The sequence below is a fragment of the Schistocerca americana genome, chromosome 3 (genome assembly GCF_021461395.2).
Source record: "Schistocerca americana isolate TAMUIC-IGC-003095 chromosome 3, iqSchAmer2.1, whole genome shotgun sequence".
Lineage (NCBI taxonomy): Eukaryota > Metazoa > Arthropoda > Insecta > Orthoptera > Acrididae > Schistocerca > Schistocerca americana.
Genome location: NC_060121.1, coordinates 889,278,527 through 889,304,686, shown reverse-complemented (window position 1 = coordinate 889,304,686; position 26,160 = coordinate 889,278,527). Strand labels below are relative to the sequence as shown.

Here is a 26,160-nt window from a genome sequence, read left to right as displayed (position 1 = left end):
TGATGCTTTTAAGAGCAATATTTATCATTTCTTCTGTTGTATAAATGCCTGGATTAGTCACAATATTAGTGTCATCCACAAAAAGAACTGATGTTGCTTGTTACATACTGCATGAAAGATTGTTTACATATACTGTGTGATCAAAAGTATCTGGTCACCTGGCAGAAAATGACTTACAAGTTCGTGGCGCCCTCCATCGGTAATGCTGGAATTCTATATGGTATTGGCCCACCCTTAGCCTTGATGACAGCTTCCACTCTTGCAAGCATACGTTCAAGCAGGTGCTGAAAGGTTTCTTGGGAATGGCAGCCCATTTTTCACGGAGTGTTGCAACAAGGAGAGGTATCGATGTTGGTCAGTGAGGCGTGGCACCAAGTCGGCATTCCAAAACATCCCAACAGTGTTCTATAGCACTCAGGTCAGGACTCTGCGCATGCCAGTCCATTACAGGGATGCTGTTGTTGTGTAACCACTCTGCCACAGGCTGTGCATTATGAACAGGTGCTTGATTGTGTTGAAAGATGCAATCACCATTCCCGAATAGCTCTTCAACAGTGGCAAACAAGAAGATGCTTAAAACATAAATGTAGGTCTGTGCTCTGATAGTGGCATGCAAAACAACAACGGGTGCAAGCCGCCCCGCCCCCCCCTCCCCCCCCCCCCCCCCATTAAAAACACAACCACACCATAACAACACCGCCTCCAAATATTACTGTTGGCACTAAACACACTGGCAGATGGCGTTCACCGGGCATTCGTAATACACACACCCTGCCATCGGATCGCCACATGGTGTACCGTGATTTGTCACTCCACATAACATTTTTCCACTGTTCAACTGTCCAATGTTTATGCTCCTTACACTAAGCAAGGTATCGTTTGGCATTTACCGCCGTGATGTGTGGCTTATGAGCAGCCACTGACCATGAAATCCAAGTTCCCACCTCCCACTTAACTGTCATAGTAGTTGCAGTGGATCCTGATGCGGTTTGGAATTGCTGTGTGATGGTCTGAATAGATGTCTGCCTATTACACATTACGACCCTCTTCAACTGTCGGCAGTCTCTGTCGGTCAACATACGAGGTCGGTCTGTACAGTTTCATGCTGTATGTGTCCCTTAATGTTTCCACTTCACTATCACATCGGAAACAGTGGACCTAGGGGTGTTTGGGAGTGTGGAAATCTCACGTACAGACATATGACACATGTGACACCCAACCACCTGACCTCATTCGAAGTCTGTGAGTTCCGTGGAGCACCCCATTCTGCTCTCTAACGATGTCTAATGACTACTGAAGGTCACTGACATGGAGTACCTAGCGCAGTAGATGGCACCACAATGCACCTAATATTAAAAACGTATGTGTTTAGGGGTGTCCAGATACTTTTGATCACAAAGTGTATATGAGGAACAATAGCAGTCCTAGGGTTGAGCCTTGGCCAACCGAAACATTAAATTTAAGTATTATTCAACATGCATATAACATGATTTTAAGACCAACTCATTTTCTATTACATTGTACTTCCTACATTCACCAGAAGCAGCAAAAATGTATACTAACTTGAACTGTCTTTCCTCATGGTTTCTTGATATTTCCTGAGCAATTTTATCCATGTGTTTAAGAAGTGGTAGATTAGCTCTAGTGACATTCGTCAAGGAATGTATATCTTCCTTTGGAAGTACAAGATAATGGAATTCAGCCTGGAATGAAAGGGTTTTTTGTTTATTTTAATAAGCATTCAGTACAAAGCAGCAAGCAATCAAAATTTCAAAACTCACATCTTTTATAAAGAGACATTAACTTCAGTTGTTGACTGGTTCTTCCATTGCTGCTTCGTGGAACAACTTCATAACTGTAAATGTTCCACAGTATTTATTTATTTTGTTAACCAGTTTTCAGTACACAAGGCCATCGTCATGCTACAACTGACATTATCACATACAACATTCAAAAAGTTCAAACAAATTTTGGGCTTGCGCCCAGTGCCAGTTGTCATCTAACACATCCCATGATATTTCATCTTCAGGTGAGCCATCACTGAGACTGTCTTTGATGACTGACCTAAATAAGACTGGCAGGTGCCCAGTTGAAATACCATGGGATGTACAAAATGACGACTGGTTGCAAGCCCAAAATTTGTTTGAACATTCAATTCCCCGAGAAAATTTTAAAATTCACAACATCCAAAAAGATATAATGCATGGAGACTGAGGTACAAACACAGAGTAAATGTCATCTTTCATGGTGTAGTAGTAACATAATTGAAAGTGTCAAAGCTAAACAGTAAGCAAATTTAAAGGCAACAATCCAGAAAACATTAAGATTAAACATTGCTCACTCGAACGAGTGGGCCATGGGAGGGGCGCAGGGATGAGGTAGAAGAGGAAAGTGGACGACATGAGCTAAATATTACACTTACAAAAAGAGATGCCTTACATGAGAGCAGCTGCATATATAACAGTTTAATTTAAATTAACAACCTCGATAAAAATAAATAAAAGACAAGAGGGAAAGCAAGCTTTTTCACAGAAAATCATTCCTGAAAACTTCTCATGTTATTAGCCAAGTCATAGCGTTGTGCTGTCACAGTGGTTATGTATTGTCACCTGCATGAAAGTGTCAAGTTTACGTCCAGTTCATTCTTTTATAATCACTGGACCGCTGACGCATCTGCCGCAGGCCCAAAAGGATGGCCAATCACGTGCCTCTATAAGGTATGTCACGGCCAGTGGTGGGAAGGGCCTGAGCACAGGGAAGGGGGCTACTGGTGTCGAGAACTGGTGCTGCCTGCCTAACCCCCATGCGGTCTACGTCCGTTTCACATCACAGCATTCTTGATTTATTTTCCTAATGCCACATTTGGCTGGGTGTCAACAAGACATTCTAGTGTGATTGAAACGATGACACTGGTAGCAGTGCATCGGGTTCAGAACAATGAGCAACCTCTAAAGGAAACCAAGGAGGAATTTGGAAAGGGAATAAAAGTTCAGGGAGAAGAAGTAAAAACTTAAGAGTGTGAAATCATACTAACATTCTGTTAGAGATGGCAAAGGACCTGGAAAATAAGCTAAACTGAACACACAGTGTCTTCAGAATTGGGTATAAAATGAAAATCATTAAAAGTCAAACAATGGAAAATCCAGGAGGGAATAATGGCAATGTTATGGAAAAGTACATTGCTAGTCACCATATGGTGGAAATGTTAAGTAGCAGAAAGGCACAACAAAAGACTACTAATTATGTAAGCTTTCAGTCAAACAGCCCTCTTCTGATAAGAAAACACACACACACACACACACACACACACACACACACACACACACACACACATTCATGCTGTGTGCAACACGACATTTCTACTATATGGTGAGGAGTAGTCTATCCTTTTCATATTGTCCTTATGTTAGTGTTGCAAGATTTAACTAAACGTTTTTATCTGGATTGTAGCCTTTTTTCCTCAGGAGTCCTCTGATAGGTCTGATTCAGCCCACAACAACCTCCTCTCCTGTGGCAAACTGTTTAATCTCCAAGTACTACTTGTACATTACACCCTCAATAATTTATTAGATACATTCCAATCTCTGTCATCCCCTACCATTTTACCCCCAACAGCTCCCTCTTATTCCCTGATGTCTTTACATGTTTCTTACCATCCTGTTCCTCATCTTTGTCAGTGTTTTCCATATCTTCCTTTCTTCTAGACTTACATAGAAGTGAAATGTAGATAATCAGTACCAACAAGAAAACAACAGAAGTCTTTGAAATTTGGTGTTATAGAAAAATTCTGGAGATTAAAAGAGTAGTTTGGGTAATTTAATAAGTTGTACAGAATGCAATTAGAAAGGAAAGAGTTTTATGGCACAAGTAAGAGAGAGACTGATAGGATGCATTCAGAGGCATCAAGAGATTGGTTCAAATGGCTCTGAGCACTATGCGACTTAACTTCCGAGGTCATCAGTCACCTAGAACTTAGGACTAATTAAACCTAACTAACCTAAGGACATCACACATATCCATGCCCGAGGCAGGATTCGAACCTGTGACTTTAGCGGCCGCTCGGTTCCAGACTGTAGCGCCTAGAACTACACGGCCACTCCTGCCAGTGCATCAAGAGATTATTGTCAAATGTATGATCATATGGGGTATCAACTGAAATTTGTGACTGGATTGTGGACTTTTTGGTAGGGTCGCTGCAACATGTTATTTTGGTTAGAGAGCCATCGTCGGATGTAGAAGTAACTTCGGGTGTGCCACAGGCAAGTGTTTTATGATTCTTGCTGTTCATGTTGTATATTAATGACCTTGCAGACTATAGTAATAGTAATCTCAGGTTTTTGCAGACAATGAAGATGTATATAATGTAGTACGATCTGGAAGAAGCTGCATAAATATATAGTGAGATCTTGTCAAGATTTAGAGGTAATGCAAACATTGGCAACTTGCTCTAAATGTTAAGAAACTTAAAATTTTGCACAACACAAAATGAAAAAACGCAGTATCCTGTTACTATATATCAATGAGTCGCCATTGGAATTGGCCAACTCATACAAATACTTGGGTATAACATTTTGTAGGGATATGAAATGGAATGATAACATAGGTTCAGTCATGGGTCAAGCAGGTGGAAGACTTTGGTTTATTGGTAGACTACTGGGCAAATGCAATCAGTCTACAAAGGAGATAGCTTATAAATCACTCAGGTGACCAGTTCTAGAATATTGCTCAAGTATGTGGGACCCATACCAGAAAGGACTAACAGGGGATATTGAACATATACAGATAAGGGCAGCAGGTTTGTTTAATCCAATAGAGTGTGTCACAGAGATGCTGAAGGAACTGAACTGGAAGATTCTTGAAGATAGATGCAAACTATCCCAAGGAAGTCTATTAACAAAGTTCCAAGAACTGACTTTAAATGGTGACTCTAAGAATATACTGTAATCCCCTATGTATCGCTCACATAGGAATCATCAGGATAAGATTAGAATAATTACTGCATGCCAGAGGCATTCAAACAATCATTCTTCCATGCTTTACATATGAATGGATAAGGAAGAAATCCGAATAACTGGTAGAATGGGACATACCCATGGTCCTCATGGTGGTTTGCAGAATATAGATGTAGATAATTAATTTGGAAATGGAAGGAAGTGTTGACAGTGAAAGCTGTAGGGGAAGACACCACAGACTGGACACAGTACAATAGTTCGAATGACTGTTAGGTTGCAGTAGTTGTTTAGACATGATAAGGTTCACACAGGGTAAACTAGTGTGAAGAGTTGTGTTGATCGAATCTTTGAGATATGACCACAATGCTTACATCTATAAACTCCATTATCAGGGACCTGGAGACAGCAGAAGGTTTCAGATTGATTGCATAATGGCAACACAGAGATTTAAGACCCAGATTTTAAATTATACGACATTTACAGGGGCATATGTTGATTCTGACCATAATTTGTTGGATATGAACTGCAGATTAAAACTGAAGATATTGCAAAACAGTAGGAAATTGAGGAGATGGGATCTGGTTAAGTTGAAAGAACAAGAGTTATTGAGAGTTTCAGAGTGAACATTAAGCAATAATGGACTAGAACAGGGGAAAAGAATACAGAAGAAGAATAATGGGTAACTTTAAGAGATGAAATAGTGAAGGCAACAGAGGATCAAATAAGTGAAAAGGCAAGGCTTAGTAGAAATCCTTGGATAACACAGGAGATACTGAATTTAGCTGGTGAAATGACGAAATATAAAAATGCAGCAAATGAAATGGGCGAAAGAAATTACAAACATCTAAAAAATGAGATTGACAGGAAGTGCAAAATGGCTAAACACAAATGGCTAGAAGAGAAATGTAACAATTTAGAAACAAATTTCACTACAGGAAAGATGGATATCTCCAACAGGAAAATGAAAGAGGCTTTTGTGGGAAAGGTAAGCACCTATATGAATATCAAGAGCTCAGATGGAAAACCAGTCCAAAGGAAAGAAGGGACACCTGGAAGGTGGAAGGAGTGTATATAGGGTCTATACATGGAAGAAGAACTTGAAAACAATATTATAGAAAGGGAAGTGGATGCAGATGAAAATGAGATGACAGCTATGATACTGTGAGAGGAATTTGACAGAGCACTATAAGACCTAAGTTGAAACAAGATCCCAGGAATACACAGCATTCCGTCAAAACTACTGATAGCCTTGGAAGAGCCAGCCATGACAAAATCTTTGATCTGGTGTGCAGCATATATGAGGCAATCAAAATACACTCAGACTTCAAGAAGAATATAATAATTCAAATCCCAAAGAAAACAGTTGCTGCAAGGTTTGAAAATCGTCAAAACTATCAGTTTAATAAGTCATGGTTGCAAAAAACTAACATGAATTATTTAGGAAAGAGTGGAAAATTTTTTAGAATCAAACCTCTGCGAAGATCAGTTCAGAGTTTGGAGAAATGTAGGAACACGCAAGGAAATACTAACCCCATGAATTATCTTACAAGATAGGTTAAGAAAAGGCGTCACTACATTTATAGCATTTGTAGACTTACAGAAAGGTTTTGGCATTGTTGGCTGGAACACTCTATTTGGAATTCTGAAGGTACCAAGGGTAAAGGCTATTGACAACTTTTACAGACAGCAGAAGGCAGTTATAAGAGCCAAGGGGCACAAAATGGAAGCGGTGGTTGAGGGAAGGAGACAGGATTGTAGCCTATCCTCAATGTTGTTATATACATACATTGAGCAAGCAGTAAAGGAAACAAAATAAGAATTTGGAGTGGGAATTAAAGTTCAGGGAGAAGAAATAAAAACTTCAAGATTTGTCGGTGACATTGCAATTCTGCCAGCGACAAGAAAGGGCTTGGAAGAAAAGTTGAACAGAATGGACAGCATCTTTAAAGCAAGACTAAGACAAACATCAACAAAAGCAAAATAAGGGTATTGAATGTAGTTGAAATAAACCAGACTATTCTGAGGGAGTTAGATTAGAAAATCAGACACTAAAAGTAGTAGATGAGTTTTGCTATTTGGGCAGTAAAATAACTGATGATGGCCAAAGCAGAGAGGATATAAAATGTAGACTGGCAGTGGCAAGAAGAGAAAGCTGTTAACACTGAGTATGAATTTAAATGTTAGGATATTTTTTCTCAAGGCATTTATCAGGAGTGTGGCCTTGTATGGAATTCAAACATGGACAGTAAAACAGTTCAGACAAGAGAATAGAAGTCTTTGAAATGTTGTGCTATAGAAGAACGACAAAGATTAGCTGGGTAGATCATGAAAATAATGAGGAGGCACTGATCAGAATTGGGGAGATAAGAAAATTGTAGCGCACCTTGACTAAAATAAGAGATCATTTGATAGGAAAACGTTCAGAGAGATGAAAGGATCACCAGTTTAGTACTGGAGGGAAGTGTAGGTGTTAAAAAATTATAGAGGAAGACCACGAGATGAATGCAGCAAGCAAATCCAGAAGAATATTGGTTGCAATGGTTATTTGGAGATGAAGAGGCTCGCACAGGATAGAGTTGCATGCAGAGCTGCATCAGACCAGTCTTCATACTGAAAACCATAACAACAATAATTCACAGGTAATATTATTTTGAGAATTTTCAAAGAATTTAAAGTTAAAATTGATGTTAATAAGAAAAGGAGACAGAGCTTAATATCACCCATAAATGATCAATCATGTTTGACAAAATCACTCTTATTAGACACGGATTTGTCAAACCAAGCCCATACACATAGAAACAATGTCTGTCAATGTAACCTCACTTTATAAGCAGACGCTGCTCATGTCCGTGGGTAGTGAAAATGGTTACGAATGCCGACAAAGCATTTTTGGCTCTAACTTTGGCACTGCGCTGAAAAAATAAGAAGAAAACTAGATATTGGTGTAAGGAGTGGTTAAAACTGAGAGATAAATATATCCAAGTAAATCTCCTAAAAGAAATACTGCACTTCGAAATTGATGATGACATCAACTTTCTCAGAATGGACCATGAAACATTTAACAACTTGTTGGAATTACTTTGCCCTTGCGCAGAAAAAGAAGACACAATTATGCAAAAAAATCTATTATCAGTTTTCCAACGATTATCAATAAATTTGAGATGCTTGGCAACTGGAGCAGGTTTTGAAGATTTGATGTTTGTGTCTTGCATTTTACCTCGCACATTGAGTCACATCATTACGGAAACATTGAAGCAATAAATGAAGCATTAAAAGCTAACATTCAGGTAAGTGTTCTTATTCATTTATTCCAACAATCTTACAGTTATCTTACATTTAAAAAATACAAAATACACAAACAAACACAAAATACAAGTGATTCCGTCATCTAATGAATAACTGTCGTCCACCACATCTATCTCAACTATTTGTTGTAAGTCATCCACAAAAAGCTCCATTGTTGGTGGAGAAAAAACTTTATGCACTCGAAGAAGTGCTTATGTCACTGTTCTGTATATTTTTGACATGTGTCCTGGGTACTTTATTGCCTACATTGATGGTAACAATTTCTGTGGAGATGCCCACTTTCTCCTTCAAATATGATGTCATTAATAAAATTTTTAGGCAGTCTTCTTTGGCCACTGTCCAGTCTTCTTTGGCCAATGTCCATACGTTCCAGTTTCATGGCCCAAGTTTTTGCTAACAAAGTTCTTTCACTTTTTGGTTTTTTTTTTTTTTTGTGTGTTCCTTTGCCAACTGCATCAATTCTTGCTGCAGATTTTCTGTCTTCTTCTTCTTCTTCTTCTTCTTCTTCTTCTTCTTCCCCTTCTTCTTCTACAGGGTGGCGCACGAAATGTGTTACCATTTTGTTTTTTAATATAAACTTTATTGTCAATACAATCTGAACAGAACATGCACTACAATGAAGCGCCATCCATGGAGATTTGTTCTAACTCAGCACATGCTCAATATATCCACCATTTCGTTTCCTAACTTCCTTCAAACGCACACTGAAGTTAGTGATTACCCTACGGTACACGTGTTCCGTAATTTCACTGCAAACTTGAAGAATAAGTCTTCTGAGCTGCATTAAATCACGTGGACGTTTTGGGAAAATTTTTTCCCTTAGGTACGCCCAAAGAAAAAAGTCACATGGATTGAGGTCTGGACTATTGGGGGGCCAATTTTGTCAGTCATTGAAGTGACCTAGAAACCTGAGTGAAATGATCCGCATGTCGAAATGCTCGTGTAGAAACTCCAACACAGTGTTTGTATATGTGGCCTTGCTCCATCTTGCATGAACCACTGCGTGTTGAAGGGCAAGGCAGTAGCAAGAAGCTGTAGAATGAAGCTATTGCGAAGCATGCTCAAATACCGCTCGCTGTTCACAGTTCCCTCAAAGAAAAAGGGTCCAATAAGTCCATGGCTGGAAATTGCTGCCCACGCTGTAAACCTCGGAGCATAATGTTCTCGTTCATGAAGCACTTGTGGGTTTTCAGTGGCCCAAAAGCGTACATTTTGTTTATTAACCACACCGTCTAAATGAAAATGCACCTCGTCTGAAAACCAAACGTTGTTGAGAGTTTCTTCCCTATCCTCCGCCCACTGAGCACACAGTAGTCTCTGCTGCTTGTGTTCTTCAGTGAGCTTCTGTGCACAGGTCATCTTGTATGGGTACACCTGGATGTCACTTTTAAGAATGCGTTGAACGGACCGTCTAGATATTCCCAGTTGCTCTGCTACCTTTCTACACGATTTCCCGGGACTCCTCTGTACAGCAACTCATACCGCTTCAATATTCTCCGGCAAACAAACAGGATTAAGCCGAGGTCGCTTCGCTTCCAATACTGTTCCTTATCATGCAACCTGTGGATGGTCTTCTTGCAAGGGACCCATTGTGTGTTAAACTGTTGTCGTAAAAGCCTCTGAGTCACAACAAGGTTTTTTGTTTCATGAAAAAGTAACACAACTGTCAATTGTTGCTGTGTCATCAGTCTTCCATTGTCAGCCATTGCTGCTTACTAGTTTTCTAGCGGCAGTATCGCGAATTACACGTAATTTCGTAACTCATTTGTTTTTCCAAGCTCTGCTGGTACTGCTGTAGAGATCCCAGCAGGATAACTAATGTGCGTTGTAAATTGTGAAAGAAACAATTGGTAACACATTTCGTGCACCACCCTGTATCTGTGGAGCTTTGCACCTGTAGGAACTTTTGTGGATGTTGATGGCTCTGTTGGTGATTCCTGTAACAATGAATAAAGAAATTTATATGCAATGTATTCCTATATCTGTTAATTTATCAATGGATGTATTTCTTTCAGCTCCCGAAAATGGAAGATAGTTGGAAGAATACAATGAAAGAATTTTGAAGCCGTTAGAATTTCTTTAATTTCATTGGGTGCTACGGATGGAAAGCATGTCACTATTACAAAACCACAACATTCCAGCTCCTGTTACTGTAATTACAAAGGGACATACAGCATTGTGCTAATGGGTGTAGCCGACACAAAATATGAGTTTATTATGGTGGATATTGTTGCTAATGGTAGACTATCTGATAGAGGAGTAAAAAAGATACTAAATTTTGGAGTACTGGAAAACAGCCAATTGCAGATTCCACTCTCATAGGAACTGCCAAATAAAGAAAATAAGTTTCCATACATGTCTCTAGATGATGAAGCATTTCAGTTGCATACAAATCTTAAGAAACCATACAACAAAAATGTGTTAAATGACAAGAGAAGGATTTTGAATTATCATTTGTCTCGTGCCTGTTGGGTCACAGAAAAAGCTTTAGGCATCCTCACGGCAAAATTCAACGATACTTTTAGAAAACCAATTAATTTGTCACCAGAGAAAGCAAAAATATTTGTATTGGCTTGCTGCCATTTGCACAATTTATTAATCAAAAAATAGCAATTTATTCAGTGCGGTGAGATAGACATTGAACATTGTGCTTCAGGTACTGTTACACCTGGTGCCTGGAGGAATGATCACAGTGAGATGTTTCCAGTACAGTCATCCAAAGCAGGGAATTCCTTGTTGCTAGCAAGGCAAGTACAAGAAGACTATTGTGAATACTTCGTGATGGATGGAGCAGTTCCCTTGCAAACCAAAAGCTTGCAACAATAACATTTTTATAAGTGTTACTATCAGTTGTGTCATTATAGAAAATGTGACAAGATTTAATCCAAACAAAAATATAAATAAAAGATTAGTTACCTCATTTTAGATTGTGGTAATTTCAACCTCCTCTTCCATTTGGTCTTCTAAAAAAGACTGTTCATTACAGTACCAATTGTCAGCAGAAGTACCTAAGAGCTTTGATTTCTTTAATTTTTTGCTCTCTCACCTGTATGATGTCCGAAGAATATTTTTTTCTTCGCTTCTTCCTGCATGATGCTGGGTTGTGAAAGGCACAATACTTTTACCATTTTGTGCACACATAATATTCTTTTTATTTTTATCCATATAGTCACTCAACTTTACTTTCCATAACTGTGGAAACTCTTGATACAGTGATATAAATTGCAGCACGAATTCTGTCTCGGTCATATGACACAATGAACATCACTACCGTGGTCTGTCATCTTCAAAACATGGCATGGAAATTCTATCATTTCTGTTTTTGTTGATGTTATTGCCTGATAAATATAGATATACACAATGACGGGCAAGCAGAGATGCACATATGGCCCATACATCTGATTTTTGAACCCTCACTATAACATGCAAATGACACACAATGGTGGAATGGTCACAGTTCATCGCGTTCACCAGTTCTCAAGTACACTGACATGGACCACTGCAGATTAATGTGTTTAAATGTTCATCAAACCCTGAAGGTGTTCCTGAATGTGGAGGGTCACTAAAATCAAAACGATCCTCCTTAAAATGAGAAAACCATTTTCTTGCTGTGCACTGTCAAATGGCATGGCGCAAATGTTCCTGTCTGCCTCTGTGGCTGTCACTCCTCTATTGAACTCAAACAGAAGGATTTGTTGGAAATGTTCCAATTTCTACACTTGGAACTCTATTTTCTACAAATAAATTTTATATGACTTCATTGCAAAGAAAATGGAACATGACGGTAAGTTAATACACACATGTTAATAAAAGTGTTTCATCCATAGTAATAGAAATTTATAAGTATGGAAGCTTCTGTTGTTATAGATGGATAATCTGTTCTTTTTAAGCCTATACTCTTCTAATCACTAGGCAGCAAATCTTTTTTTCTATATATCAATGATTCAGTAGAAGTTTTACACTGGAGAAAGGCTATCATTTCAATATGTAAATGTAATGAAAATGTTACGGGGTGAGAATATTTTCAGTTTTGGCTTAATATAAACATACCGGAGAAAGGTAAAAGTAAAGAGTGCTTACAGAGTAAAAGCATTATTTGAGTAGAATTTTTTTAAGTTCTGCTTTAAAGTTATTTTCTTCTTCTAACATTCTGATGTAAACTGACAGTCTGTTGTAAAGTTCATCACCAATATGACTGACACACCATCATGTGTTAACACTATATGTATGGAGTGTTACAGTATTTTGGTTGTTGCAGCTATGTATATCAGTATTAGTCTCAAAATCTCTGTGTAGTACAAATGTATAAAACACATGTGTATACATTTTCACGCCATAATCAGAATCGTGTCCAGATCTGAAAGCAGGGTCATCACTAAAGAACAACACTTAGTACTGAAAGCACGTTTATTACAAACACCAGTGTACAACCAGAAGAGAACTGAACTGAACTGAAATCATGGATGGAGTGTTCTGCTGTTTACACAAACATCAAATATTCCAAAATATACAAGTATTACAATCATAATAACTGTTAAGAATCTTCTACACTCATGCTCATAAATTAAGGATAACACTGATACATAGTGAAACAATGCTCTGGTGGGTGGTTTGCGGGTTTAAATCACCTCAGGGTATGACCATGCGGCGCATCTGACCTGCGGTCATCGCACGGTGGCGCTGGCAGCGGTCCACATATGCAGACGTGTGTTGGTGCATGTCAGAGTACAGTGCAGTGAGTAAGTGTGCAGACATTTTCATATGTGCTAATGGTGACTGTGTGTTGAAAATGGCTCACAGAACACATATTGATGAGGTTATGAGGGGCAGAATACTAGGGCGACTGGAGGCTGGTCAAACACAGCAAGTCGTAGCACTGGCCCTCCATGTGCCACAAAGTGAGATCTCAAGACTATGGCAACAATCCCAGCAGACAGGAAACGTGTCCAGGCACTACAGTACGGGACGTCCACAGTGTACACCACCACAAGAAGACCAATATCTCACCATCAGTGCCCGCAGACGGCCATGGAGTGCTGCAAGTAGCCTCGCTCGGGACCTTACCACAGCCACTGGAACAGTTGTCTCCAGACACACAGTCTACAGACGACTGATCAGACATAGTTTATTCACCCGGAGACCTGCAAGGTGCATTCTACTGACCCCTGGTCACAGGAGAGCCCGTAAAGCCTGGTGTCAAGAACACAGTACAAGGTCATTGGAACAGTGGTCCCAGGTTATGTTCACGGATGGTAGAGTCTGAACAGTGATTCTCAAAGGGTTTTCATCTGGTGTGAACCAGGAACCAGATACCAACCCCTTAATGTCCTTGAAAGGGACCTGTATGGAGGTCGCGGTTTGACAGTGTGGGATGGGATTATGATTGGTGCACGTACACCCCTGCATATCTTTGACAGAGGAACTGTAACAGGTCAGGTGTATCGGGACGTCATTTTGCACCAGTATGTCCACCTTTTCAGGGGTGTAGTGGGTCCCACCTTCCTCCTGATGGATGATAACGCACAGCCATCATGGAGGAGTACCTTGAACATAAGATATCAGGCGAATGGAGTAGTCTGCCTGTTCTCCAGGCCTAAACCCCAACGAGCACATCTGGGATGCTCTCGGTCGATGTATCACTGCACGTCTTCGCACCCCTTTGGACACTTCAGGAGCTCCGACAGACACTGGTACAAGAATGGGAGGCTATACCCCAGCAGCTGCTCGGCCACCTGATCCAGAGTATGCCAACCCGTTGTGCAGCATGTGCATGTGTGCATGGTGATCATATACCATACTGACATCAGGGTACATGCGCAGGAAACAGTGGCATTTTGTAGCACATGTGTTTCAGGATGGTTTTCTCAACTTGTCACCAATACCGTGGACTTACAGATCTGTGTCATGTGTGTTCCCTATGTGCTTATTCTATTAGTGCCAGTTTTGTGTAGTGCCACATCGTGTGGCACCACTTTCTGCAATCATCCTTAACTTATGAGCATGAGTGTAGAAATGATAAAAGCTAAATAATTTCTTGTGAAGAGGTCTCAACTAGAGACTTGCACAACACCAGCCAGCGATGCTAAATGCTATGCCACATTGCACACAACACTGTTTGCGGCATTGCTCCCACTTCTGCAGAAACAACAGCCCACTCTTTCCAAAGTTCCCACTGGTCCTGACAACAGCATCCTTCATCTAGACCTGGTCAATGTTCCTCTGTACAGCAACATACAGCAACACTGGCGGCTCCTCACACTGTGGTCACACTGTCACATCCTCTACAATATGATGAACAGAATAGGTAGTCTCTCCTATCGAAGCTTAGCATTGTCAAGTATGTCTTCAGTTCCCTTGAACGAGACGCCCCCATTACTGATCTGCACCATAGAAGTGTGGTAGATTTTTATATGGAGAACATGGATGATGCCTCTGCACTTTTGTGTTCTTCATGAAGCATTATAATCTTTGACTTCATATGTGACGTCCAACATACAATAACGTATGCAATATGGCTCAAATGAGCGCTTTAGTGACTTTTTGGATAGTCCCATTTTCTGCTCATGCATAAAAATCCATACTAAGTCTCCCACACTCTATCCCACTCATCACGGTTTGGCATTACAGCACACTCAATCTTTCTCCTAGGAGTCCAAGATCCGAATGTGAGGCAACCGTCTTACTTCTTTGGTCTGGTGATGTGGTGTTTCACATAGTCATTTATAACTACATACATACTCCGTAAGCCACTGTACAATACAATATACAGGTGGCAGAGGGTACATTGTACCAGTACTAGCCTTTTCCTTTCCTGTACACATGCAAATGGAGCAAGGACAAGACCATCTGTATGCCTTCATATGAGCCCTAATTGCTCTTATCTTCATAGTACTTATGTGAAATTTATATTGGCACTAGTAGAATCATTCTGCAGTCAGCCTCAAACGCCAGTTTTCTAAATTTTGAGTTCATGAAGCATTTCCACAATACTTGCATGCTGATCAAACTTACTGGTAATAACTATAGCAGTATGCCTCTAAACTGCTTCGATTTCTTCCTTTAATCCGACCTGGTGTAGATCCAAAGGACTTAAACACTACTGGAGAATGAGTTGCATTAGTGTTCCATACACTGTACCCTTTACTGGCAAGCTAAATTTTCCTAAAATTATCCTAACAAACCCAAGCCGACCATTCATCTTCCACATTACTGTCCTCACGTGCTCATTCCATTTCATATAGCTCTGGAATGTTGTGCCTAGATATTTAATCAACATGACTGTGCACTGCTAATGCTGTATTTGAACATTAAAGGATTGTTTTTCCTATCCATCTGTAATAACATACATTTTGAGTATATCTGGTTGAAACCGGGTCACTGTAAAAGTTGTGATTTCAGCCTCACAACCATGAAGCAGAAAGAACAAAGTGAAACCTGTGGTGTGCTGTAAGCAAATGCCACAATGGGCAGTACAGTATCTAAATTGCTCTATTCAACATCAACATCAACATCAACATACATAGAGAGCATATCTGCCAACATCTTATTAACACATTCTGCAACACCATTCACTTGTGGATGGTAGGCAGTTGTCTTCCTGGGGGTGACACTGCAATGTGAAATTACCTATGATGCAAGTCTCTACTGGAAAACTTTTCCACAATCAGTGATTATCATTCAGAGTGATCAATGCTTCCAACTGATGTCGTCTACAAGGAACCCTGCAATTTCCACATCTTTGGCTGTCGGCACAGCTTTAGTCACAGCATGGCAGGTGAGGTAATCATTGCAGACTATAATGCATCAATTTCTGTCTGCCAACTCTGGGAGCCTCCAGAACAGGTCAATGCCGGTTTGGTGGAATGTTGCTGCCGCAGGCATAAGTGCTAAAAGGTGCCCTGGAGGTAACTGCAGCATGAGCTCCCATTGCTGGCATTCCTTACAGTGTGCCACATGCTGTCTAACAGTTCAATAGAGACCCGGCCAGTGAAACCTGTGTCTAACTCTATCTAGAGTTTCAATCAATCTTGGGTGCTTGGATGTTAGATCATGGAAATTATTCAGAATATATGGCTGTAGATGAGCTTGGATCATGAACAACCATTTTTGCTCCACTGATCAGTCAACTGATGCAGACTCTGTTTTTTTTTTTCCAACCAGGCTGCAGGGGAACAGTAGCACAGCCATAGACAATATTCTTTTTCATTCTTCGTTACTAGATGGGCATTCTGTTAGTAAAAGGAAGAATGGCCTTTCAGACTATGCTGCACAAAATTTGGAAGGTTCTTGTACTCAAACAAATGTTATATATAATTACAGACTATGTACAAAAGCTAATAGAGTTTTTTTTAAATCCCATTAAGGAACAAGAGTTGCACAATGTTCATAGTACCAATAACATAGATGACAAATATAATGCTATCCTTAATACATTTCTCATACTCTTTGTAAGTTCCTGTCCATCGTTGTTGTTGTTGTTGTGGTCTTCAGTCCTGAGACTGGTTTGATGCAGCTCTCCATGCTACTCTATCCTGTGCAAGCTTCTTCATCTCCCAGTACCCACTGCAACCCACATCCTTCTGAATCTGCTTAGTGTATTGATCTCTTGGTCTCCCTCTACGATTTTTACCCTCCACGCTGCCCTCCAATGCTAAATTTGTGATCCTGTCCATCAGAATGTTCTAAACCAGGTACTAGCAGCAAAACGCAGTGTGGGTGGCTGACTAGTGGGATAAGGATGTCATGTAGAGCAAAGTGGGAATTATATCAAAATGTTAGAAGTAGTCACAATCACGGTACAGTAGCCCATTACAAACAGTATTGTAAGATGCTTAAAAATGTTAATAGGAAGGCAAAGAGTGTGTGGTAGACAAACAGAATAGCTAATTCACAAAATAAAATTAAAACCGTATGTTCAGTTGAAAGGGAAGTGTCTGGTAAGCAGGACAAGGTCCACAATGCAAAGTCATTTCGTAATAAAAATATTACTGTTACTGATAAGCCAGATATATGTACAATATTTAACAATCATTTTCTGAACATTGCGGGTGCATTAAATAAAAACTGTTTCTACAAGGAATCATACAACGCTCTTGGAAAATGCCTTTAAGAGATTGCTGTCTGAAATACTCCTCTGTGATACTGACATGGGGGAGACTGAGTCAATAATCAAATCACTGAAGACTAAGGACTCTCATGGATATGTTGGAGTGCCTAGCAAAATATTAAAGTACTGTGCTGCACTTGTTAGCCCTGTACTTAGCCGTATTTGTAATTTTTCCTTTAGGAATGGTCACTTTCCTGAACAATTAAATTACTCACAAGTAAAACTGCTTTATGAAAAGGAAGGGATAATGTAGACAATTTTAGACCTATTTCTATGCCATCAGTTGAGTTGAATCATATTATTTTTCTGTTCTTTCCTTTTTATACATGTAAACCAATGGGTTACAGACCCTGACAAAGATAAATTAACGAGTTGTTTTGTGGCAAGGATAATGTTTTGATGCTTCTGCATGAAACAAATGCTTCTGCATGAAACAAAAGAAGAAATAAGCTCTTCAGTTTATTAATCCCTCTATCTTCAACTGTTTGTTTTGGAAAATGGTAGGGTATAAACATATTCTTGGATCTGTCATACCAGCATTGTAAAAATCTCAATCGTACATTAAAAGTGTTATAAAAAATTATTACGAAGATAAAATTAAATCGCAAATTTGGGAAGTCCATCCCTGTCTGTTCATCATTTCACCCACTGCCGAGATCCTGCATCAGGAGAATAGAATGTAAAGCAGCTGCCAATCGAGGACTGTACAACTGGCAGTATAGCAATCTAGCCAAAAGTTTGTCAAAATTTCATTGTCTTGGATACAGTAAAAGGATAACATGTAATCTTTCTTGTCTGTTATTCCTGTTACTCATTTATTTCCACTCTGGTAGTCTGAATCTATGGATTTTGCTAATAATTATAACAATGCTGATCATCCACACACCCAATCAACCACATAAACAGAGAGCGATTGACATTCACCTGTTCGGGTTTATTCAGCTCAGCTCACAGATCCGTCCCCTTTTTTCTCAAGGAAAGTTTTTTTTATTTCTTGATGTGACATGGATTCCCCTGGCCAAGACATCATGTACTCTGTGCACATATTCAAAAATCAACTTAGAATGTGTTCAATAATGTTTACTGAAGATTAGATGGGTAGATCACATAACTAATGAGGATGTATTGAATAGAATTGGGGAGAAGAGAAATATGTGGCAGAACTTGACTAGAAGAAGGGATCGGTTGGTAGGAAATATTCTGAGGCATCAAGGGATCACCAATTTAGTTGGTTGGTTGGTTTGGGGTAGGAGACCAGACATCGTGGTCATCGGTCTCATCGGATTAGGGAAGGATTGGGAAGGAAGTCGGCCGTGCCCTTTCAGAGGAACCATCCCGGCATTTGCCTGGAGTGATTTAGGGAAATCACGGAAAACCTAAATCAGGATGGCCGGACGCGGGATTGAACCGTCGTCCTCCCGAATGCGAGTCCAGTGTCTAAACCAATTTAGTATTGGAGGGCAGCGTGGAGGGTAAAAATCGTAGAGGGAGACCAACAGATGAATACACTACGCAGTTTCAGAAGTATGTAGGCTGCAGTAGGTACTGGGAGATGAAGAAGCTTGCACAGGATAGAGTAGCATGGAGAGCTGCTTTGAACCAGTCTCTGGACTGAAGACCACCACAACAACAACAACAACAACAATGTTTGAAAACCAACTGGGATGTTATGAAATCATACAAATATTAGATAGTATAATTTGTGCTGAATGCTAGGGACATCGTGAAACAAGGTTTTTTTTTTCCTTCTTCTTCTTCAAGAATATGAATTTGGTGCCCCCTGAAACTGCTGCCTGGGGCAGATACCCCAGTTTGCACCTGCACCTCTGCCTCTCCCCCCTCCCAGATCTGGGCCTGCACAATGCCAGCCTTGTCAATCTCGATTTACCACTAGCCTGGCTCCAAGTCCATAGTTGAGAAATGCTTTGCTCCTCCCAGGCAGTTTACAGTGCCATCAATGTGCAGCAATGGGTAGACATCTATTTTCTTGATTTTGTTCAGTTGTCGGTATTCAATGGAGAATTGTAAGGTGCCTAATACACCTCCCTCACAAGGGGCACAGGAGAGCACCACGGACTCCGAGTTTCACTGATGGTACCTGTAACGCCTACATCAATTAGAAGCAGGTTTATACTACGTAACTGTGTATCTGTGATTATGAAGTGTTCGTTCTATGTTACTTAAAGTCATTGATTTGCGACAGGAAATTTAAAGTTTGTAATGTATGTATACAAAAAACTAAATAATGTTTAAAATAATGAAATTTTATAATATATTTATGTTTATAAAGAAAACATTGTATATTGGAAACTGGTTCATGCTTAGGACACTTGTATTGTATAACGTAAAATATGTAGGGAAGTCCATCTGCAACAGAAGTGGCTTGGAGCGATGTAAAAGGTGCTTTTGGCGGTCAAACTGGGTGGCTCCTTGGTGAGAACGGTACGCAATCAGTGGCTAGCTGTTGCACGGTACACATCGAAGGTGCCAAAGGAGGCAATTGGAAGCTATTTTGCAAGGAATATTGCCTCGGATGTGGAATTGGCTGTTGGATGGTACTCTCGGCAACAAGGTATGGCCCTAACACATTAAAAATCCGTCACCAAGAAGAAATTGCAAAGAGCATTCAAACATCAAGAGCCGTGAGTACAGTTAGCCAACACGTCGCTTGCTACCACTACTTTGCCACTGCTCCATCAACTTCATACACACAGATATGCATCAGAGCATGGACCAGTTAATTTGGGTGAGAGTTTTCAATAATAATCTAAGTGCTATAAACCTGTGTTTAGAACTGTAACTTTTATCCTAATCATGAGCCTATACAGGATCCCCTCCTAAGTGTTCACGAAACCGAGTATCCTGTTTCTAACGAATTAGTGATTTACCTTTGTGTATTAAATGTGCTAGAATTCAGTGCCAGACTGTGTAAATGTTACTGTCTAGAATACCTGCCTCACAGGTGATGAAAAAGGCACACAAGTAAAACTTATCTGAAACATAATTTAGCCTTGATTGCTATCATGAATGATTTTTTTGAGGTTAATTGAGCTCAGTGTTGAGTAATTTGCTTTGGAGGATGAAAACAAACTATTCCACATGGGGCTAAGAATTAAATTTAGTTGAACTGAATCTTACTATTGAAATGATCATAGAGTTTGACTAGTGATACAGTGTCAGTTTATGGATCCCCACCCAATTATTCTCATATTAGAAAGATAATTGGAATACTATCGCTACTAAAGAAATCTGATACATTTCTATAAATGGGAATATAAACAGTGTAATTGCAGTATTATTTAATCTTATTTGTGGTACTAATAAGTCAGTTAAATCAGAAAACTTTCCATGGCCAACTTTAGATCAGTGCTTCCTGCAGTAACATCTCAGTACCGAGTCACATAATGACCGTGATTGCAACTGTTATTACTATTATGAGTGGGGTACAATTTTGCTTTCCATGATTATTGGTTTGTGCATTAATGGTAACTACTGCTTCTTCTGATGACTTTAGTAGTCGATAAACGACAGCGTCATCTGCAAACAACCGAGGACTGCTGCTCAGATTGTATCCCAAATCATTTATATAGATAAGGAACAGCAAACGGCCTATAACACTACCTTGGGGAACACCTGAAATCACTTCTGTATTACTCGATGACTTTCTGTCAGTTAATACAAACTGTGACCTCTCTGGCAGGAAATCACAAATCCAGTCACATAACTGAGATGATATTTCATATGCACGCAATTTCACTACGAGCAGCTTGTATGGTACAGTGTCAAAGGCCTTCCGGAAATCCAGGAATACGGAATCGATCTGAAATCCCTTGTCAATAGCACTCAGCACTTGGTGTGAATAAAGAGCTAGTTGTGTTTCACAGGAACGATGTTTTCTAAACCCATGTTGACTGTGTGACAATAGACTGTTTCCTTCGAGGTAATTCATAATGTTCGAACACAATATACAACTTAGATTGCCCTGTATTCGTGTGTATCCAGTGTGCTATTCAAAGGGAGTCTTAATGAAGGTCACTACAGCAACTAATATTCAATTTTCTTGAACATAATATTTCAAATTAATGTGCCTAATTGGGCTGGCAACCATTCGATTTTTCATTCGTATATGAACTTTACTACTTTCATTATCCCCAAAGTAAAAGCCTGTTTAGTTTTTCTATCAATTACAATATATTCAAAATTACTGTCCGATACATTCATCCATTAGACACACGCATGGTCAAAACTCAAAATCCTCCCAGAGGGTAACATTATCTCGTGTCATGGCATGCTAGTGTTATACGTGACTTTTACCGTGACATGACTTGAGGTTAGGTCGTTATGGAAGAGGGACGTATAATGAAGCTAGTGTTATACACCTTGTATCATCTTCACCACTTCCTCCATGATTATCAATTGTTCAGCAAGCTACAATGGCTAATTGGTGGATGATGCCCAGTGTTGATATGGTGTTTTACTATGTCCCACTAGGTCTGTCTTATCTCCACTGTGGATTTTAAAGCAATTACAATTGGTGCAGAACAGCCAACACTCACAGATATTGTTTCTTGGTCACGTCAGATACCACCGGCAGTTCCATAGGAGCTTTCTCCTCTGCATTGTCTGTAGTGGTAGCAGAGCAAGATTCTTTGTCAATGGCACTGGGCTGCCCTTCCTGGACTGGTTCAGATGTTACTAGACACATACCAATAGGGATGAGTTGTGGCTGCTCATGACAATTAGTAATCCACAGTTCTCCTTGAGCACCTACAATGTTTATGATTGTTGCTGGTATGTAGATTTCTTTTGTGAGACTGAGTAGCTTTTTGCAATCTGTGTTCTGTCATTGACAGCTATTCTTGTAATACATGTTCCTGTTAGCTGAACTATTTCCCATTCGCAACCCTCAGCATAACCACTTCTGCATAATGGAACATAGTCTTCTTCACCTGATTATGGTAAGCATTTAACATTATAGAAAATGAAACTCTTCAGACAACTAGTGCTGGGACACATTGGCTGTCAGCGATGACATCAATTTGAATTCCTGACAATGTAGTGACTGTCGTCCATGTAGGCCTAGGCTTTTCTTCTGCGGCAGCCTCACCTCCATAAATGGTCACATCACTTAAGTTTTCCTGCATTCAACGACTAGGCAAGCGGTTGGTACTTCTGTTTGGCAACGAGGAATGGCTCTGACTGTGTTGAGGAGTAACCTCATCCAGGATAAGGCAACGGGCTTCATCCCACAAGTTGACCACAATCATCTGTTGTTGACTGCCGTGAACAGATCTGAAGGGACGGTTCGTATCTGGCTGGTTACTAGTTGTCAAAAACTTTTCTTTCTCTGCAGCAGCATGCAAAGTATCCAGGACATCCACACTGGAAACATACTGGCGTGCTGTCCTCCTGTCAGCTGTTTTGTGGTGTATTATACTTGGCAGACAATTTGGTTGTACCTACGTTGGTTAGGTGCTGGGTTGTCCCTTGACGGCCGTGGCATGAGCCCGAAACCACTCTTCCTGCGTGTTTGACTGGCGGGGGGAATTGGGGCTAAAGATTGATACACTTCTTCTTCAAAATTCTCTATTATCTCCTGATTTATGGGGTCAACACATGTGGTTGCTAATTCTTCCCTAATCAGCCCCTCAGTTCTGGCTGCTATAAAATGCTGAATCTCTTCTCTCACAACATGGTTTATGAGAAAGACCAAGTCATAGTGGTTTTCTGCAACTGCCACAGGTACCACATTTGGGAATTGGTCATACCTCCCATCTATTTTCTGCTCCATGTACTCAATGCACTGGCACACTTGATGAATTCTTGTTGTTGTGACATCCTTTACCAGATGCACCTGGTATATGTCTTTTTTGACTCCTTTCATCAAATGTCAGATTTTGTCAGCTTACATCATATTTGGATTCACAACATGTCATTAGGCTAAAACATTCTGCACAGAGGACTGTGGTATCTTCCATGATATTGGACACTGTTCAACAATTCTTCCACAAAGCGAACTTGCTGTCGATTGTCACCAAATGTTTTCTTGAATTCGACCTGGAATTTATCCCCGCTATTGCAGTTTCTCTTCATTGTAAAAGAACACATTGCCAAACACATCAAGTTAGCCCACCTCTTGTGTATGGCAACTCTGTAGATTATTTTCAGCCATTTTGTCATGTTCCAACCAGCATCTCCACAAACACTGATAGGTGCCTGCTGTTTTTGAATCCATTAGTCTCCTGAATATGCAGACTGTGGGAATGATTTATTGTTTGTATTACTGTTCCTGTCCGTGAAGCAATAGCTTTTACATTGCCTAATTGCAGCCAAAATCTTAATGATGATGCTTTGAAGCACCAACATACAGTCAGAACAGAACTGGACTGAATTCCTGCACAGAGTGTGCTGCTATTTATACCAACATAAAATATTCTAGAATATACAAATGCAAGAACTATTGAGAACCTTCCAGAAATGATAGAAACTAAATAACAAACAGTTCCTTGTGGTCAGGTCTGAATTCGCAATTCGCAGCACCCCAGCTAGCAACATTAACAACTACACTAAACTGCATGCAGCTAAGCTTATGGCTATATAGTGTGGATATTGTTTGTTGGTATTTTAACTTTCTGAACATAGGTTTTCAGTGTGTCTGTGGTGGATTTATGTTGTTATTTGGATTGACTTCTTCTGTAATGATAAAGTTTGCTTTAGATGGCAAGTGGTGGTAGCCAAAACACCATTCCATATGTTGCAGGTGACTAGAAACAGCCAAATATGCCAACCTGCAACTTTCTGAGGTAAAAATGTTTGAGGTATTTTTTAAAACAAAGCACGCTGAATTGAGTTTCTGTACAAGTTTTATCAGCGTGTCATTAAAATTTAAGTTTTCATCAACAAGTATTCTCAGAAACTTTGTAGATGTTGTATTTACTTTATATTGTCAAATATAATGTTATATAGCATTTTTGCATTAAATCAAAGACGGACATATATTTGTCAATAGCTGGGCCAGAAATTGCTGTTCATTATGTAGATAGAGCAAGAAGTAAAGAAAGTGCAACTGAAATTCAGGAAGAAGAAATAAAAGCTCACTGAAACATTACGCCATGTTTTCTTCCGCGTTTGCTTGAATCTCACTGGATTTCGTTTCACATGGAGCGGAAGTCAAGCTGTGGCCAGTACAGTCAAGTATGTTTTATGCTGGGTTACACGCACATAGACTGGGCGATAACGCGGAACAACAGCCTTACTGGCGCGTTAAACTTGGACAGCACTGACCAGCCAGCTGGTCCAACTAACCTGCAATGATGTGAGCAATTACAGTTCAGACGTAAAACGAGACGAGTAAAAAATATATATATATATATATATATATATATATATATATATTTTCGAATGTCAATTATTTTATTAAAGAGAACGAAATAACATTCGTCAAAACTCCAGCCATAACCGCGCGCTTCTTAGGTGACCACACGGAAAGCGTAAAACGCTCTCTTTCTCACCTGCCACATTATTCTAATGACAAACAAGGGTGATGAAAATTTCTACTAAGGGTAATTTTTCTGAGCAAGCTATGTGTGATGCCAAAGTACAGTGCAGCGATTTCGCTGTGCTGTTGAATCCTGAATCCACGGAAGTTATTAATTACAACAGTCGTCTGGTAATCTCTTAGCTCCTTCCTTATCCCAATCTGAGATACACTTTTCAGGTCTGGAACTGTCGTCTACTACGTTGATAACATTCAATCAATAATGGAATCTACGAAGCTAACCAGGCGTCGCATTTTCTTCTCATTTTATGACGTACCGCTCTATATTCCCTACGTTCGGCAGTGACTTGTGAAAAAGCTGCATGCGTTAGTTCCAACATCTCTGGCAGCTTAAACTGTCTTCTTATTTTTCGGGCCGAATCTCTTATCTTAGCTCCATATGAGTTCTTTAGGGTTCGCATTGTAATGGTACAGTGGCAAACGTAAAAAAAAGCAACATTTGTATGGTGTGCTCGATGCAGTGAAAATAATTGTTTTATGTGTTTCTACGACACTTATCTACATCGGTGGTATGAAACAATGGACACAGTCCAAATAAAGAAAAAATAAATTGTTATATTTTCTTAATTTAAACAACCTTTATTAACAGTTTTTCATACAATATCGACAATTACGAATTTATATCTGAAATGAAAACAGGACTTTCGCGTGTAATATGCAACCGAAAACAAGAAGACGGGCATTATTCATAAAAATGACAATGAATTTTACAAATACGAGATGTAGATACTTCAGATTAAACGAGAAAAAAAAATGACTCGCACGACATAGCAACCAGCTACCGATAATCTGACGAAGTCGTCAGTCCATTACCCTACCGTCTGTGCTATATTCAACCCGTATTCTTTCGTTCATTTGTATCTAATATAGTCCCTTGGAAAACGTCAAGGCCGATTATCTCTGTAAATGTATGAAAAACGTTAAGAACAACCTATTTCTCGGCATTTTATAACCGCGTTCCAGATGCGTGTTTCACCACAGAACGGGAAGCAGCCTCAGCCATTTTCATACTGCGTATTAGAACATCATGACAACAGTGCAGAGGTTGTGACTACACAGGTTTTTTGAAATAAAAACTACATAGGTAAAGCTTGATTAAGAAAAACGCTGAAGGCTGTTAATACATTTGAATAACTTCGAACTTTATTTAACGTAGCTTAGTAATAATATATCTAACACGTAAGTAGGACCTACTTCCAGAAGCTTAACACCAGTGTACTTGTGCTACGACTTCTGAC

The 26,160-nt window shown here is 39.7% G+C and overlaps 1 protein-coding gene across 1 annotated transcript in view; it reads right to left on the bottom strand.

The window, feature by feature from the left end:
* The window catches only part of LOC124607305 (aprataxin), a 72,993-nt gene that overhangs the window by 11,668 nt on the left and 35,165 nt on the right, over positions 1-26,160 (bottom strand). Inside the window, exon 2 of the mRNA XM_047139599.1 lies at positions 1,564-1,703. Coding sequence (XP_046995555.1) covers positions 1,564-1,703 — 140 coding nt within the window. The remainder of the gene's footprint in view (positions 1-1,563; positions 1,704-26,160) is intronic.